Source organism: Gopherus evgoodei, chromosome 15 (genome assembly GCF_007399415.2).
Source record: "Gopherus evgoodei ecotype Sinaloan lineage chromosome 15, rGopEvg1_v1.p, whole genome shotgun sequence".
Lineage (NCBI taxonomy): Eukaryota > Metazoa > Chordata > Testudines > Testudinidae > Gopherus > Gopherus evgoodei.
Window position 1 is genome coordinate 10,576,862 of NC_044336.1, and position 18,100 is coordinate 10,594,961.

Genomic DNA, 18,100 nt, shown 5'->3' on the forward strand with positions numbered 1-18,100 from the left:
CCACTGGAATGCAGAGAGGATTAAAAAACAATCAGAACGGTACAGGGTCTTACAGCTGAGCTCCATTATTCTGGCTCTGCATTTCAGCAGGGCTGCCTGTTGCCCTTGATGGCAAAGCCTGGGGCATGCTTGGGCAGTTTTGCAGGGGAAAGAGAACAAGTAATGCACCTGTTCTTTGGAAGCCAGAAAAAGGAATAAGAAGGAGACTTTTATCTGATTGTGGTGAGTTTCTTCCTTTAGCAAGGCTGAATCATGCAGCCCTTAGGTGTGAGTAACTCCTATCAAAGCAAGTGGGAATTTTGCCTTTGTGAGGACTGCAGAATTGGGCCCTAAACCTGGCTAGTGGGGGCATGCAACACTGCTGCTGGAATAAATGACATTTATATTATATTTGCAGGCCACTTTTAAGTCCTTCCCATCTCTAAAGCTAACATACAACAGACTTCAGGGGAGTGTTAGATCCTAAAGTCTTAAGGATCAGGGATGGCAAAGCTCCATGTGCAACTCTGAGCATCTACAATTTACAAGAGTTCTGCTAACTCCTACTGGTTCCTCTGGAAACAGACCCTGATGGATGGAAATGGGGCAGGGGGCAGCTTTAAACTGATAATTTAAAAAAAACAGGATTGATTTAAGACAAATAGGAAAAATTAATAATCCTTCCAAATCTGGCATGAGCCTAGATACTCACATGCACTTCTGTTAAGCATCTGCAGCCTTATCACTATGGCCCTACCAAATTCACAGTTCATTTTGGTCAATTTAACAGTCATAGGCTTTGAAAAACCATAAATTTCCTAATTTCAGCTATTTAAATCTGAAATGTCACAGAGTTGCAATTGTAGGGGTCCTGACCCAAAAAGGAGTCGGGGGGTGTGTGCGTCACAGGGTTGCTCTGTGTGTTTGGGGTGGGGGTTGCGGTACTGCTACCCATACTTGTGTGCTGCTGCAGGCAGTGGCAGTGCTGCCTTCAGAGCTGGGCAGCTGGAGAGCGGCAGCTGCTGGCTGGGAGCACAGAAGTAAGGATGGCATGGTATGATATTGCCACCCTTACATCTGCGCTGCTGCTGCTGTGGGAGGCACTGCCTTCAGAGCTGGGTGCCTGGCCATCAGCTGCTGCTCTCTGGCTGCCTAGCTCTGAAGGCAGCACAGAAGTGAGAGTGGCAATACTGTGAACACTCTGCAACTCCCTTTTGGGTCAAGACCCTCAATTTGAGAAACACTGTGAAATCTGTATAGTATAGAGTAAAAGCACACAAACGACCAGATTTCACGGTCCATGTTGTGTTTTCCGTTGGTGTGAATTTGGTAGGGCCCTACTTATCACAGCTTGTTGATACAGGGCTGAGAATGTTCATCCAGCTGATGAGCTAGCTCCCAAGGTGATTCCTAATCACTGCAATGCAGAACAGTAAATAAGATTGTTACTTGTTTACACAGTGATTTATCTGTGTTCTGTTCTTAGTGTGAGGAAAAGCAGAGCCTACCAAGAATCGCGGAGGAAGTGGCTGAAAGTCGCATTCCTAGTCTCCTCTGCTGTCCTCGTTAGCCTCTTGAGCTGGAGCTACTTGGTCAGCGAAGATGGGGTCGCCGAGGTTCTAGCTCATTACAGCGAAAGTCTGCAGGACAGATTCATTGAGGTGCCCTGCTCCGAGGACTATGACAGCCATAAAAGATTTGAAGGTATTTGTACAGAAGTGTCATGGGTTAGGACAGCCCTCTCGTGCTACAGCAGGCTTGTCTCATTTCCACTGGAGTCCCTAATACTCACCTCTTCTTTCTATAGCATGTACCTCATCATAACTCACACATTCCTTGACTTCCAAAATGCTCAGGTCTCTTATATCACTCCAGGATATGCTGGTTCCAAAAGCTCTTTGCTGTCTTTCCATGTATCTTCCCCACCTCAAACTGCTTCATTAGGGCAGTGTGAAATTAAACTCCCTGCTAAATCAATCTCATTCCTTTTCATGCTATGCTGACTCCTCTAGTGGGAGTTTGTAAATACAATTCAGGATGTATAGTGGAACTAATTCTGGGTACCATCTGCACTGTGAGCACACAGTAATCACATAGGCGCTAGCTTCTGATACAAGTTGTTTCCAGAATCATGTGTTTAAGTACCGTAGTTAAGAGCCAGTTTCCCCTGCAAGGTTGTGACTGAAAATTAAAACATAGCTTCGCTATTGTCACTCCCAAATGCAGTAGGCATGTGGCTTCTGTCTCTGGTTACACATCCCCTTCCAAGTAATAGGTCCAGCTCCGGAGACTGCTTTCTCTCAACTAGCTACCTATCTTCCCATCCACTTATGATTACTTTGGGTTCCTGGTAATAGAGCATCTAGAGATAGTGAGATTTCCCTCTCCTCTGGGGTATGTGGTATAGCACAATAATTTATGAGTTCTGGGATTCCTTGGGAAATGGGGAAAGTTCATGCTGGAATCTCCCAGAGGGTGGGCTGTCTTCTGCTCAGGTTCTGAGTGGCACTCCTAGGGCTGTGTGAATAAGCTTTTTATCTCCCCTTGGTGTTAAATACCTAGGTGCCAACCTGGGCACTGTTGGTCTGAAACGTAATCACTGTGGTTAGATGATTCCTGTGACTCTCAGACTAAACATGACGCACACTCAGTGGCCATGTAGTTCCCACATCTGTTGCAGTGGAGTTTGGGCATAGTTGGTGTGTTCTGTGACACCTGCAGGTGCTGCTCTTTTGGGATTTATTCCATCTCCCTGGGCTCAAAGAAAACATTATATTGTAGATCCCCGCTGGAGAGCTTGCTGGGTTGAGAAACTTCTTGGGTCTCGATATGTGAAAATACTTGCCTAATTCATAGATCTCATCACCAAAAGGGACCATTGTGATCATTTAGTCTGGCCTCTTGCATAATGCAGGGTAGAGAATTTCATGAAGTCATTTTTGCCTCAAGCCCAATAACTGTGAGTGACCTGGAATTGGACTCAAATTATTTTTATTCATCTGATTATTTTTTGCTGGCCAGCCAGAGGCGCTTCTCAGCCTGGGGGCTTAATCTGCCCTTGAGTTTGTATTTGATTTTGGTATCTAGGTAATCTAGTTGGCTATTACATTTAACCGTGGGGTAGAACCCTACAGAGCATGAGGAAAGAAAAATTGCCAGAGTTCTGCTTCCCCTCACAGCACTGACCAGGCCACTCCCTAGATACTCCTGCACTATGGACTAGTTCTGTACACCTTTAGCTTTGTATTATGATTGAATTATTTAGCCCAGATGATGTCTTTATAGGTGCAGAGCCAATCACATAAAGGAAGAGTAGCTTTGGAGCTACATTAGAGCCATTCTAAAACTGGGTAGAGGAAACCTTTCACTTTGTCTCTGAGCTATTAGATGCTATATCTCTCTTCACTTATGATACTTTATTTTTTTTACCCGTAAGTGGTTACTTTTTAAAAACCTGGCTCTGTGTGCTGTGTTTCAAGAATTCACCGGAGGTATTTGATGCTTTTCCAAAGCTGCTTTATTAACAAGATAATTCAGTTTACATTATCATGTGTATTGAATTTTGTGGTTGGTCAGCTCTTGTCTTTTGCTTGGTCTCCACAAGGGGGTGATGTTGAGATGATTAAAGAAATATATTCCATGCTATAGGGTGAAAAGATCAGAAAGCTGTTGTCGCTCCAAAGGTAGTTTGCAGGTGGCTTAGTGATTCAGACATTTAGCCTGGTGTGCTGCCAAATTGGATTCAGCTCCAGAGCTTTGAGTAGTCTGCTGGAAACTGTACTTTATACCTTAACTGCTTCATTCTCCTTCAGCCTAACATCTGCTCCTTTTGGCCGTTTGCCAGAAGTTAGCTCCTCCCTGCATCACTAAACAGAAGTGTTTACAATGTTCCAATAGCTTTTATCTTTACGCTCCTGTCCCCCAGTCTCAGCAGTCACCATCCTTCCAGCTCAGGAAAACTGGATGAGTTCCCTCTTGCAGCTCATCAGCATCATTTGTCTTAAGAGTTTAAGTGATGCAAGGGATTTCCATCCATGTCCCTCCCTGTCTTCTATAGGTTGAGATTCTTGTTTCCAAGATGCTCCAAGCCCTTGCTATTAAAAAGGACACAGACTTGATCAGGGCTATCTTCTGGGTCCTGAGTTTTTAAAATAATTTATTATTTTTAATAGGGTAATTAGGTAGCAAAATAGAACTACAAGTACGTCCAGAGCCAGCAGTAGCAGCATGCAAAATCTGTTCCCTTTATGCAGCTGAGCACAGAGCTGTGAATTGTCATTGTTTTTGAAGTGCGGATTCAGGGAAGAGTTAAGAAGATGAAGATTATTGCCCTCTGGTGTTGAGTCCAGTTGCAGCCCTCTTGGGATTCTCAGCCTGGCAGCATCCTGTGGAGCCTTGGCATAGTTTCTTGGAGAAGAACCCGAAGGTTCTTTTAATCCAATGTTGTGATGTAGCAGAAGAACCATCAATAACATTCCTGATTTGTTAAAGTGATAATTTTTGATACAGTCTGAACTCTGATCATAGCCTAGCAGCAATTGCAAACACTCACCCTCCACCCAGAAGCCCGGACATGGAGAAAACCACTATTGCTGGCTCTTTATTTACATTAAAACTAGCCTTTTCCACCCTTGTTTTGTTTCATTGTGGAACAAAATCTGACAGGTTCTGTTGTTCATTACTTGTATCAGGGCTTGTCTACATCAGAAAGTTGCAGCGCTGGTGAGGGAGTTACAGCGCTGCAACTTTGAGAGTGTCCACATCTGCAGGGCATCACCAGCGCTGCAACTCCCTGTTTGCAGCGCTGGCCGTACTCCCGTTTTGTCTCGGGTGTAGAGGATCCAGCGCTGGTGATCCAGCGCTGGTAATGCAATGTAGACACTCACCAGCGCTTTTCTTGACCTCCGTGGAAGGAGGAAGCCTCTGGTAATCAAGCTGGTTTCCTTTCCCGGTTTGCTCTCTCGGTCCCGGAGCCAGCCAGCAAACCGCAGGGAAGGAGACCTGCTTGCTCGGGGTTCCGGGACCGAGAGAGCAAACCGGGAACGCCGCGGTTTGCTCTCTCGGTCCCGGAGCCAGCCAGCAAACCGCGGGGAAGGAGACCTGCTTGCTCGGGGTTCCGGGACCGAGAGAGCAAACCGGGAAAGGAAACCAGCTTCGCCGCGGTTTGCTCTCTCGGTCCCGGAACCCCGAGCAAGCAGGTCTCCTTCCCCGCGGTTTGCTGGCTGGCTCCGGGACCGAGAGAGCAAACCGCGGCGTTCCCGGTTTGCTCTCTCGGTCCCGGAACCCCGAGCAAGCAGGTCTCCTTCCCTGCGGTTTGCTGGCTGGCTCCGGGACCGAGAGAGCAAACCGCGGCGTTCCCGGTTTGCTCTCTCGGTCCCGGAACCCCGAGCAAGCAGGTCTCCTTCCCCGCGGTTTGCTGGCTGGCTCCGGGACCGAGAGAGCAAACCGCGGCGAAGCTGGTTTCCTTTCCCGGTTTGCTCTCTCGGTCCCGGAACCCCCCTTGAAGCCGCCCAACAGCGCTGCAGTGTGGCCACATCTAACACCACTTGCAGCGCTGGTTGCTGTAAGTGTGGCCACTCTGCAGCGCTGGCCCTATACAGCTGTACTAATACAGCTGTAACAACCAGCGCTGCAAAATTTTAGATGTAGACATGGCCTCAGGGATTCACTTATTTGCCATTGCTTATTCAAAGCGCTCAGACAAACATCCAATGACCATTAAAAGTATATGGATAGCGACCAGCAAGCCACTAGATGTTTTCTTAGATTTATTTAGAGCTAGCGTTTCTTATGGACTTAGCCAGTTAGGAGTTCCTTTGCATCAGATCCAAAATGCATAATAGTGAATTTGTCTTTGACATGAGTTAACTTTTCCAGAGTTGTAGTCTCCCAAATTGTTTCAAATCAGTTAGTTACAGATAGGGACAGCACTTCCTCTTTCTGGCCATAATGAGTGGAGAACACAAAGATATGATCAGCTATATTTGAGAGAGTAACCTATATAGGTAACTACATCCTGGCTGGTTTTGAACTCCACTGTCCACAAGGGTTGCTTGAAGCATAGTCCAGAAGAGTGGATATTTTCCCTATGGGCTGTATACAGTGCCTCTGCATTGCTCCTTGGCTATTTGAAAGAGAGACAGTAAAGTAAGTGCTGGTCTTGATGGGATTTTGGAGAAAGGGCACAGGGAAAGCTGGAGGTATTTGGAAGTAAACATGGAGAGTCTGGAGTTGCTGTCCATAAATCAGAAGTGCTGGTTTTGAAAAATGAGGCTACTGTGTTTTTTCACTCTGGCTTAAAATGCAAAAGCAGAGTGGTGGCTATAAGTTCACTCCTTAGCTTTTGCTTTAAATTATGTTTTGTTTTATTATTGGGGCCGAAGCTTAAGAAACTGTTACTATTAAATATTTGAGGCTGTATTTCATGAAGTATATACAAATAATGTAATGGTCTATCATTTGCTGTCATCAGTAGCTACAAATGTGCTGAATATCCCTGCCTTTAAATGTTTTAGGCCGACTTTCCAAAGTTCACCTAAAATCCATGTAAAGATTCAAATACAGTTGAACACTCAGATGCTGGCCTAGGTTTCTGTTAATGTGGTTTCTGCATCCAGACTAGTACACCATAGCCTGGAGATTTCAGCACTTGAAGTGGTAATTCCTGCATCCAATGTGACATCAATAAGAGACTTAAAGAAGGCCTCTGGGACTGGATTTTGAGCCATTATAATTGGTTTTGAAGCACTGTGCTTCCAGCCTGCTTCAATTGATATTGTAATTGGTGTCACACAGCTGAAAGTTTATTCCTGACCATTGCATGGTAGTGAACATCCCTCATATGGAAATTCAGAGCATTGTTTGTCAGAGGCTGAGCTCCTGGCTTTCTGTATTTAGGGAATAAGATGTGGTGCGTCATGATCATCAGAATTGTGGTCTGCATTCTAAATCATGCATGCAAACCTCTCTTATGCTGTCTCCTCAAAGTGTGCTTTTCACTCTAAAGTTATGGTGGTGGTCATGGTTCTACTGATAAACCTTCTTTGTGGATTGCTTTCTGTGCTGTAATGGTACTTCTCCCTGTCAGTGATGAAGCAGATCCAGGTAGTAACATCAATGTGACATCATCCAGAGGTTAGAGGAGTGGATACAGAAAGGCAGATGGGAAGTGTGTGACAAGTAGGATCAGAAGATCCAGCAACTGGGCTGCAGGTATTGTTACAAGAATGTCATCCGAGCCATCTTTCCCTCTTGCTATGTTGCTTTGAGATGGGTTGCATCAGTTGAACTTTGTGACTAACGAACTTCTTGCTCCTGGGAGCATTCCCCAGTTACCACAGCCTCTTCATTGTATGGTGCCTAGGCATGTAGCTTTTCAGATAAAAAATAAGGTGTAGGAGGTCTGGCCAGCAGTATGGTGTTGGGTACATTCTTTCTTCCTCCAACATACCGAATAGGTTGTGTGATTGCCGTGTGTCTCTGACTTGTTGAGTATCTTGATACGTTCTTCTTGATCCTTGTCAGAGAAGACATGCAGCTTGCTGTTTTAAAGCTGTGATGCTGATAGTATATCACTGAGTGTCTTTGTATCAACTGGACGCAGTATCCCTACTGACACTTGAAACCCTGTGAAACTACCCCCCCATTTCTAATTTCATTGTGAAGGTGAAACCAGCCTAGGTTTCTATGAAAAATTTCTCTAGGAAAACTAACAGAAGTAAAGGAATTTGGTTAGAATAAAGAACAGAGTCTGGAGTTGGGGAGGGTGAGGTAGAAGCTAAAAATGTCAGTATATTTTTAAATCTGTCTTTAAGTGTTACCATTTAAAGTACATCTTTATCTGAAAGTGGGACCTTTCTAATTGATAAATTGATAATTGATAAAATAATCTTCAAACAAACCAGCTCCACCTTCTGCTTCTGCCTAGACTCGCATCTTGTGTTCATCTCTTACTGTCAGGGCCTAGCTGATTTGACTAACTCCTGAAATATCTTTATATTGCTTATATCTAGGCTTGTAAATCTTTGTTACCTTCAGAATGCCTTTGTCAAAGCTCTTATTCATGTCATCATCTCCTATTCTGTGCTTTTGCTTAATCCTGATTCACCAGCTTCAGTCCTTTTGTTTCTTGAATCTCAGCTCCTCTTACCTACAGATTGTTTTCATTGGTCCTCCAGTAGGAGACTCATTCTCTCCATGATAGGTCAAAGGTCTCCCCGCCTCTCCCTGCCCTCAGGCTGTCTTTGCCATCTGGAAAAGCGTCCCAGCTTTTCTGTGCTCAGTTGTCCTCCAGGCTCTCTTTAAAATCTCATCTCAAGATCCATCTTTTCCCTTTGGCCTGTGGCTTTCAATCCTGTTCTCTAGTGAGACAATCAAGTTCTATTCCCTGAATTTTCAGGCTTAATGCTCAGTCATTCTTCCTGTGGCTTCTGTTTTCTTCACCACTGGTGTATTGGAGTTACAGATACCACTGGGAGAATATATTATACAAGGTATTATTGGTGGTAATTGTTGCAAAAAGATTCAGTGATGGTTGTGTGGTTCAGGCTGTTAAAAATAAAGTGCCTGGTAGTTTACACCAACCAAAATTCAGTCCCTCTTTAGCTGCCTCTTAAAAACACAGCAACATGGAATTCTTGTGTCTTTTGGTGCTGGGCAGGCAAAAATCTTGTCAAAAGGGTTTTGGTTTACAGGTTTGTTACAAATTGAGGCTGCGGGGCATCCACTCAGACCTGGTATGATAAAATCATGAGAGTTGGAAATTCAACAAGTCTCTCAATATTTGGTGTTCTGACAGTCCTCAGCTCCTGGAGTCAAGTGATTGTGTGAAAATTTCAGCATTCATTTAAGAAAAAAGGTGAGTTTGTAGCCTTCCTGATTGCAGGGAAAATCTTAAAAACTTGCCTCAGTGTATTTCTTTTAAAAAACAGACACAAAACCTTGTGATTATTTGGGGCCTGAGTTATGATTTTTAAATACTTGTGATTGGCATTACTACTGAGTGCTCTCTATGGCCTGCTTGGTCCTAGTCGTTCATATTGAACTTTCTCTTCTGATGCAAAACACTGTAATTTCCGCTTAGTGATGGTCCTGGATCCTGTTTTTCTCCCTATTAACCTAGGGGGGGCAATGAGGGAAAACTGATGCAGACAGTTTCTTTGGTGTAGTAGCTAAATACAGTCTTTGCTATGTTCCTGCTGCAGTGCAAGGTTCTTTGCTGGCATTGCATTATATAGTCTAATTCCCCTGATGCTTCCCAAATAATTGATTATTTGCTTCTTGGAGTATGAATCTTTCAGCACACTTTGGTGATTTATTGTTGAATACTCATGGAGCACACCATTAATCATTCTGGTCTCTGATTTGGTTAGATGGTCTTTCCCAGGGATTTGTTACTGGCCCTATCTACTTAATTTTTACCCTTTTTGATTTAGAGGAAAAAAATCTTGTTTTGGACAATGCAGAGAGAGATGATTGACAGGGGTAAGCAGGAAGTACTGAGCCATGAGGATCATGTTTGTTCGGGAAAAACAGATCTGTGATTGATAATTGGAGAGAGCAGACGAAGTGTGTGTGTGTGAGAGAGAGAGAGAGGGGGGAAGAAACTGTGTATACATGTAATCTACTGTTCAGGGCTCTAAGTGCCTCTGACAGATATTTGAAACAAATCATAAAACTATCAGCTTCCTCTTCTACCCAAACAAGAAAATAGTGATAAAAAATTAACAATTGAAGGAAAACAGTAGCTCACCCTACCCACCAATTGCATTCCTCCTTGCTTCTTTCCCTCCCCTAAGCCTTGGAGAAATGGCTGGACTTTGGAACAGGCCCAGAAGGCTGACAGAGTTAGCTATTTCTCACCAAGGTGGGGAGAGGAGTTTTGTAATGCCTTTCGCCTATGCCAATTGCTTCTCATTCCCATTGCCCTGTTCTTACTCTTGTTCACAGTTTGCCTGATGATGCTGGATTGCGTAGATGCGTTCACTGATTTTTTTAGAAGTGCTTTCCTTCCCCCCCGGCACCTTTTTGTCTGAGAAACCTCAGTTCACAAGCAGTAAGCGTACTGGCAGATGTCAGCAAATATGTGGATCTAGGCTTTTCTATTGCTTTATAATTACCCCCCCCTTCCTCTGCAAAAAATAAAAATAAAAAATCTATAAAATGCCAAGTCTCAAGGACTCTGTGGTTTACAGTACATTTTAGTTGTTATTCCTGCCCTGAAGCTTCTCTGGATTGGACATCTGTGATTCCTCAAGGACTACTAGATAAAGAGTGTTTATATTATTGCTGTGTTCTGCAGAAGTGGATTTTAAAGGTTATTTGCCATGTAATTTGAAGCTGTATCCCCATGGTCTCCTCTCTTCTCTGTCTCACCTTGTAGCTATTTGCTCTCACATAGCAGCAAAGGGAAATTACTTGAATAATTGGTTTACACACACACACACTACAAAATTGCAGAGCTGATGGATGTGACAGTCTTCAATGTCCAAGTTATACCCTTTCTGGTGCTTTGTCAGGCAACAGAGATGCCCTTTTGGACAGTTACTCTTATAAATGCAATCAGGTCACCTCAGGCCTGGGAATTATGGGTCTTGCCTCTTCTCCGTAGTTATATTCTTGAGTCTATCTTTCTCTTCCTACCCTTCATTGCTTGCCTGCTGATGTCATGGCACACTTCCATGCAGTTGAGAGGGAAGGGATGATTACTATCATCTCAGGTCATCATTTTCTGTGGCCTGAGAAGCCAGCTCATGAGAGTATTTAGAACTCTTTACCACCAAGATCTTAGCATGGGGCTGATTGCAGAGATGCTTAAGGTCTGTCCTGAAGCTGGATCTCTTAAATGGTGTTGCAAGATTCAGCTGATCTGCACTCCTGTGCTCCTAGTATATTTCACTTCCATAGCCCTGTGCAGCAGTCGTCATTCTTCCAGTAGAGTTGGACTGTTGGGCCTTCCCTTTACTTGCACGGAGCTCTTTTGCTCCCCATGGCAATCCAATCCCTGGCCTTTCTGCTGAGACTGCAAACTACTTAGATTATAAGCTCCTTGGGGCAGGGACCATCTTTTTGTTCTGTGTTTGTACAGTGGGGTCCTGGACCATCCTCATAAGCGTAGGATAATACAAATAATAATTTCTAGGGCGCTAATTGTGGTGGTACACCTCTACCCCATTATAATGCCACCTGATATAACACTATTTCGGATGTAACGCAGTAAAGCAGCGCTCCGGAGGGGCAGGGCTGTGCGCTCCGGCAGATCAAATCAAGTTCGATATAACGTGTTTTCACCTATAACGTGTTAAGATTTTTTTGGCTCCCAAGGGCAGCGTTATATTGAGGTAGAGGTGTTTGTAGTGATTTGGGATGGTCATCCACTAGAAAATGCACAGAAATGACAAACCCATCGCACATAGGTCATTGGATAGTAAATCGTTTCAGACCAAGGCTGGGTTTGAACTGTTGACATGAGCTGAAAAGCTTTTATGTAGAACTGCCAGACCTTGAACCATCTCGTATTCTTTGCCCCTGCTTGCCCGTGGGCTGAAATGCTGCACGTAGGGCCGGGCCAGCCAATATCTGTCTGCATTCCAAGGACCGATATGCAAGCAGGAATCTTTGCCGCCTTTAATTCTGCCCTTGGGAAGAAGTGAGAGGTCATTATGTTTCCCACTTCCTATTTCATACGTACAGGAATGAAGTACGGTGTTTCTGATATAGTCATACCTGACACATGATACCATTCTAAACAAAGGCTAACTCCTCTGGCACTAAATCTTACTCTCAGGATGCACTGAGTCTGTTTATTTTGATAGAGTATCAAAGGGACATAGGTTAATGTGTAAGCCTTTATTTTTTTATTTTATTTTTAACAAGCTTATTTTTACAGAAACCTAGGAGCAAAATAAATGTTTCCAGGAATTGTTTTCATGTTAATTGTAATAGTTTATTTTTAAGGGCATAGCATTCCTTTGCATTGTGTTTAACCCAAACATCTTGCTCATGTATAAGAACTGGGACTCGAAATGTAAATTTGGATTGGTTTTAGTTTTAACGATCTAAGGCAGGTGGTAGTAATCAGGTCAAGAAATCGGTTTTCAAAATATCATTTTTTAACCTGTCAATTTTCCTTTCAAGGAGAACAAAATTTGGGAAACTGGGAGGTGGGATATTGAGGTTCAGTGTGTGGTTCTTCGTAATGTAGTCTTTGCTTTTTATCGTCCATCTCCAGGATGCACTCCTAGAAAGTGCGGAAGAGGCATAACAGACGCAGTAATCACCAGGGAGGAAGCTGAAAGAATCCGTAGGTAATTTTTCTTTTAGCCTTAAAAATATCACCTTAGTAGCATTGGACTAGAGGCAAGTAGGATTACATTTAAAGTGTTTACACCATGTCATTGGTGCAAAGGTCATTAGCTGAGGACTAAGGCTAACAGTTCAGGGTGTTAAAATCTTTTCCAAAGTCTTTTTCTATTTTGCAACTAGCTGCTCTAGTCATCTGGGACACTGTCTTATTCACTGGAGGTTGGGGAGGAAGACTTATGTCCCAGTGGAAGGAAATATAGTATTGTCCTGGATTGAATTAGGGATTTTCATTTGCTCCATTGTTCCCAGTCAGACCTTCCCCCATTTTTTGTAACCCTATCTCCTTTCTGTGCATAGTACAGCAGTAGCTATGAGCTGCTGTGAGCTAGAGCTAACAAAACGCAATAAGGCAGATGGCTTCCTCTGTGACTCCAATGTGTGGTGCAGTAGTCAAGTTCTAAGAGATGCTTGAACTTAACACAGCTGGGCAGGTGAACAGCCTAATTGAATACCAGTTGTTTTCAGTAACCAAACACTAGGTGCTGCCTGAGTGATGTCTGTATTGTAAACTGTGGGTTGACTGAGAACAGTGTTTCTAAGGCTATGTCTACACTAGCACTTTTATCAGTAAAACTTTTGTTGCTCAGGGATGTGAAAAAAACACCCTCGCATCTGACGTAAGTTTTACCGACAGAAGTGCTGGTGTGGACAGTGCTATATCGGTGGGAGACGCTGTCCTGCTGACATAGCTGTTGCTGCTCGTTGGGGGTGGTTTAACAATACTGGCAAAGAGATCTCTCTCTCGCAAGCATAGAGCGGCTACGTGGGAGACTTTACAGCGGCACAGCTGTAGCAGTACAGCTGTACCACTGTAAGGTCTGTACTGTAGACATAGCCTTAAGTCTCCCAGCCCCCTGCTGATGCATGATTGGTATAGATCCCAGTCCTCACATATTGTAATGGCTTGTTAACCAGCTAACCCAAGGGTCCATCCCTTCCAAATTCTGGTCTCTTTTTTTTGATGCTCCAGTATAATGTAGAGATTTTCTATTATTGCCCTTAGAATCGAAATGTAGGCCTCTTCACATTAGTCCTGTTTGGCAGGACATCTTTGGAAGCCAGGGATTTTTATTTTTTAAAGCATCTTTGGGATTCCCGCAAGAGGACTGAGAATGTCCCACATTGCAGCCACCTTCTTGCAAGCAAATGCTCTATCCTTCTTGGTATCATGGGTTTATTTGTCTGCTTGTGACTTGTAACGGCAAGATCATAAGGATTTCAAGCCAATGACAACTCTCTTCACCAATGCATATTACGTGTGTTGTGTTGGCTAATATTTACCCGATAGCTGTACATTGTAAATTGTATTGTTAAGGACAAAGAGGTATGGCTGTAGTTCTGATTTGAGACTGTTATTTCACCTGCAGAATAGCGGAGAGGGGACTGTCCTTGGGAGGATCTGATGGAGGGGTGAGCAGCGTCCTGTTACCTTTTACATTATTCTGTTGTCAAGGCAAGATTTTCAGGTTTTAAATGCATTTTTGGGAGGGGGTAAGGGAGGAAGTAGGATAGATAATTCCTCTGGCCACCCTGATTTGGCAAGATCTCCTTATGGAGATGTTGATCTTCCTCAGTAGCAGAGATCATGGCATTTGCATTATAACTTACTCATTCCCTGTTGCTCAGTTTGTAAATATAACACCCATGCTGTACTCTGCAGTCTGGTGCATGATATTGTGCTATGGATATGGATGCTATTAACTACAGCACTGGTGCATTGACCTCTGACTCCTGGTTCTTCAAAACTGTGCCTCTAAAATAAACTGTGGAAACCCCTTAGAGATCAGTTTTGGGGTAACATGAAACATATTTGGCCTCAAGAAGACCTTTGAAAAACATTCTGTTTAAAAACAATTCTCTTCCTTTGATGTACATTCCCTTTCATTTCTCTTCCCTCACTCTTTATTCCTCAGCATATTTGTGTGAGGAATAGAATCTTTAGTTCTGAAGAGTTGGCTGCTTATTCCCCACCTGTATTGGTAATCTGTGACATCCCAGTTTGTGGTAGAAGATGACGTGATTGTTAAATCCTGGTATGACTACTTGCATGCTTAAAGTTAAGCACCTGCTTTAGTCTTCTGCTGAATTAGGACTAGAAAGAAAATGAACAAGGAGTTGATAGAAATTTGAGAAATTCTTTTCTCATTTTCTTGCAGATATCCTTGTCAGTAAGGAATGAGGGAAATGAGACACAGAAACAAAAATTGTTTATAAATCAAGGGTTCAAGTCTCTTCCTAGGAGGCCTCAGTATAGCAGCTCTTTAATGAGCACTGCCCCAAAACCCCATGGAGAACAACCGCTCATCTGGGAAGAGTTCTCTGTGCCCCAGGTTTGGAGAAAGTAGATTGTGACTTGCTTCTGCAGAAATGGACGAAGGCTGGTGTTTTTTGGCAATAAACATTGGAAGGGTAGAAGAGAAGTTAGGAGGGGAAGGAGTTAAATGTTAAATTTTAAATAAAGCCTTCATTTACTCAGACTAATAATACCATTTGCTTTTTCCTGCAGTTGATGCTACTTTTTGCTGTTGTAGCCTTCATTTTTACTGACTTTTTTTCAGCTGTTTTGTAATCCCAGTTTACGTTTCCTTTATTTTCTCTCACTAACCAAGTGCCACAACTCTCCAGCTGCAGTCCTTGCACAGGTGAAGTGACATATAAAACCTGTGGAAATGCAGGACATGTTTACCATAGTTGTATTCCTTTATTTTCAGGCAAACTTTAAGTGTAACGCCGACAGACTCTGATTGTCGTCAGGGAGGATTGAACTGGGGACCTCTGGAGTTTAGTGCATGAGCCTCTACCGCAGGAGCAAAAAACTAACTGACTCTTAGTTAAAGCTGTAGAGCAGACTTGTTTAACTCTTTCTCTCTAAGTGATCTCAGTGCCACTAGGTGGGGCAGAACACCACACCCAAGGAGGTGTGTGGGTGCATTACATACGCATTCAGATCATCACGTTGGTCTCAAATCTATGGATTTGTCTTTGTCCATTGCAGTGCAGAAATGTAGTTGCAGCTACAAAATTAATAGTTTGATTAACTACTGAATAAGTGACTTCATTTTGTCTTGTTTTAGTCAAAGCAAGAAAAAGTTTGGTGTAATATTGGTTTTCCTCCTGAATCCACCCGCTTTATGAATAGGTGTGCCGTTGGACGTCTGTTTCTATGTAATATGATTCAGTCATACAGTTCCAATCTACTAATCTGGAACCTAACCTTTGCCACACAAATTTTATTTTTCTCTAATGGCAAAAACCCAGTAGTCCTTACTTTAGCAAAGTTCCCATTGAAATTATTGGGAGTTTTGCTTGAGTAAAGATGGAATGATTTGGTCCAGAGAGACCAGGTTCTTGCTTTAAAGCCAATTTCCCCAAATGTCAGTGTAACCCTGTGGGTGGAGTGCAAAGAACTGTCCAAGGGAATGTGAACAGGCCTCTTGTCCTCTAAAATCTCCGCTTTCATTTTTAAGCCTCCCCCATAAATTTCCAGTTTATGGTTGCGAAGAAAACCTTGAAAACACAAGCTGAGTGTAACCAATGCAGAGATGCCTTCCCAACTTTTCAGAGACCCTGGAAAAAAAACTCTTAGGTGTGAACTGCTCTATTTTAATGGGTTCTAACTCAGATAGCAGCAATGCTAATTTAAAAGGCAACATTCTTAATTATTTCACTGCTTACCAAAGCATGTAACAAAGGATAAGAAACATCTTATTCAGGGTCATGTGTATCCCACAATTTAGCAGTTGCGGAATTCACCCCATTGCTGCAGATTTGTGCTCTAGAATCTCAGCTTTCATTAAAATATGAAATCATTTCTAGATCTTATGGTTGCAGAAAGAACCTCAAATATGAACCAAAACATATGTTATAGCTGTCTCCCTGCCCTCCTGGGAACTGTCTCTTGTTCTGCAGATTTTAATTGGATTTACAGTGCATGTCTCTGATGCTGTTTTGTGAAGCCAGGTAGCAAGGTGTTGGGGGTGGGGGAGAGAGATGGAATCCAGCTTGTTGCCAGGGAATGGGATAGACAGAAATGTGGGCTGATGAGCTAGGCAGCCTAGAAAAGAGTGCAGTAGCTGAGGCCTGGGGAAATAAGATGGCTACAAACTTCCTTATTCCATGATGCACTTGGGAGGGGAAGAGGTTCTGTGCTGGGAGCCAAAGCCTGGGGATTGGAGCTGGGCCATTTGGAGCGTGTAATGAAAAACCTATTGTCCAAATCAAGATAGAAAATAATGATCAACAAATATTTCCCAATGAGTATTTTCAACTTTGATCCATAGCTGGGTGTTTCGGGGGTGGAGGGCATGGAAAGGAAGATGGGTTTTGTGGCAGTAGAATAAATTAATGCAACTGTGGAATTGAATGTAATGTCCAGGGGGGTTTCTCAGTTCCAATCTATTCCAACTTCTCCATCACATCTTGGAACATACACTAACCTTGTTCTGTATTTAAATACAGTATGTACACAAGTTTATGGCAGAGGATGTAAAAGTATCTGGCATCACCTACAGTAACTCATTGATGTCTCATAGAATGTGTCTGAACATTAAATAAAGATGCTAAAACAAGGAAGTCAGGGACTCCTTGTAGGTATGAGCTATCACCCTGAATTTTTCCAGATTATATTTGAACCAGATTGAGATATATTGTGGAGTCAGTAGCTCCTTTGTTTTGTCATCATCCCATGAAATATATTGCTTTCCTTGGTACTAAGTTTAGGTAGAAATAGAAATGGTATTTGGATTGTCTTTCGGAAGAAGGCAGCCTTCATGTCAACTGTAGATCTAGTTTTATATTGTGCCCAGGATCCCACACCTGGAATTATTTCCTAGTTCCTACTTTGTCCCTTTTTGTTAAATTAATTAGATGAAAGGAAGGTTCTGAGGGCTTTGAAAATAATTCACAGAACAGTAGATGATGGGGCATCCCACTGAACCTCTTGCATTTTACATAAATATTCCCACTTATGCTATAGTAACAACACTTAGCATTTATATAGCATGTTACATGTTCAAAGCACTGTACAATCATCCTCACAGCACTACATTTTGAGGCAGTATTTTATTATTGATTCTGCAGGGAACAGAACATTGAGTTCATTATCAATGAATGCCAGCTCTGCTCGTGTAAAGCTAGTCATTCTTTCATTACTGTATCCGCTATCATTGTGTTGTGGATCTGTGTTTTGTGTTGATGTAACTGTTGAATTGGGCACAGTTTTGAATAGCGTTAGGTACATATATTCCCTTTGAATTGGCAAGGGAGCATTAATTGGATTACTGATTTATCTGAGGACAAGGGGCTCTTCTCAGCATAAAGGATAATTGCAGTATGTGGAATCAAATCTTGATTGGCAGCTATGAGAGAAACTGTTTGGCTGTGGACTGCTTCAGACATTGAATGCTGGGGGCGGCTCTTGCTTTTCAGCAGATTGGTAACAGATTGCTTCACTTGAAAAAAGCAAGTGTAAATGTCCCTTATCCAAGTGCTGCTAGCTTCAGTGAATGGTTTGAAAAAAATTTCATTAAGCTGGTGCCCTCATTGTCCTGCCATAGAGTGATTTTATTCCTAACCTCTGGGGTTCTCAGAGTCCTCAGCCCCCATCTTCCATTGGGCTTTGGGTTTGGGTTTTCTGGTCTCCTGACTGCGGGCCTGATCCTAGGACATATGATCCTCACGCTGGTCCCTTAACCCAGAGAGCTCCACTGAAATGCGGTCTTGTTTATTTTCACCACAGACTTATTTTTTTTCCCAGTGG

General features: G+C 43.0%; 1 protein-coding gene across 7 annotated transcripts in view; it reads left to right on the forward strand.

The window, feature by feature from the left end:
* The window catches only part of OGFOD3 (2-oxoglutarate and iron dependent oxygenase domain containing 3), a 91,666-nt gene that overhangs the window by 1,873 nt on the left and 71,693 nt on the right, over positions 1–18,100 (forward strand). For 5 of the 7 annotated variants that reach the window (XR_003996585.1, XM_030534043.1, XM_030534045.1 and 2 more), the window contains exons 2-4: positions 1,466–1,683; positions 12,209–12,284; positions 13,710–13,752. Coding sequence is in view for 6 of the 7 variants with exons in the window: in XM_030534043.1 (XP_030389903.1) it covers positions 1,466–1,683; positions 12,209–12,284; positions 13,710–13,752 (337 nt within the window). In the remaining variant the exon portion in view is untranslated. The remainder of the gene's footprint in view (positions 1–1,465; positions 1,684–12,208; positions 12,285–13,709; positions 13,753–18,100) is intronic. The other 2 variants (XM_030534046.1, XM_030534044.1) reach the window with 2 other exon arrangements.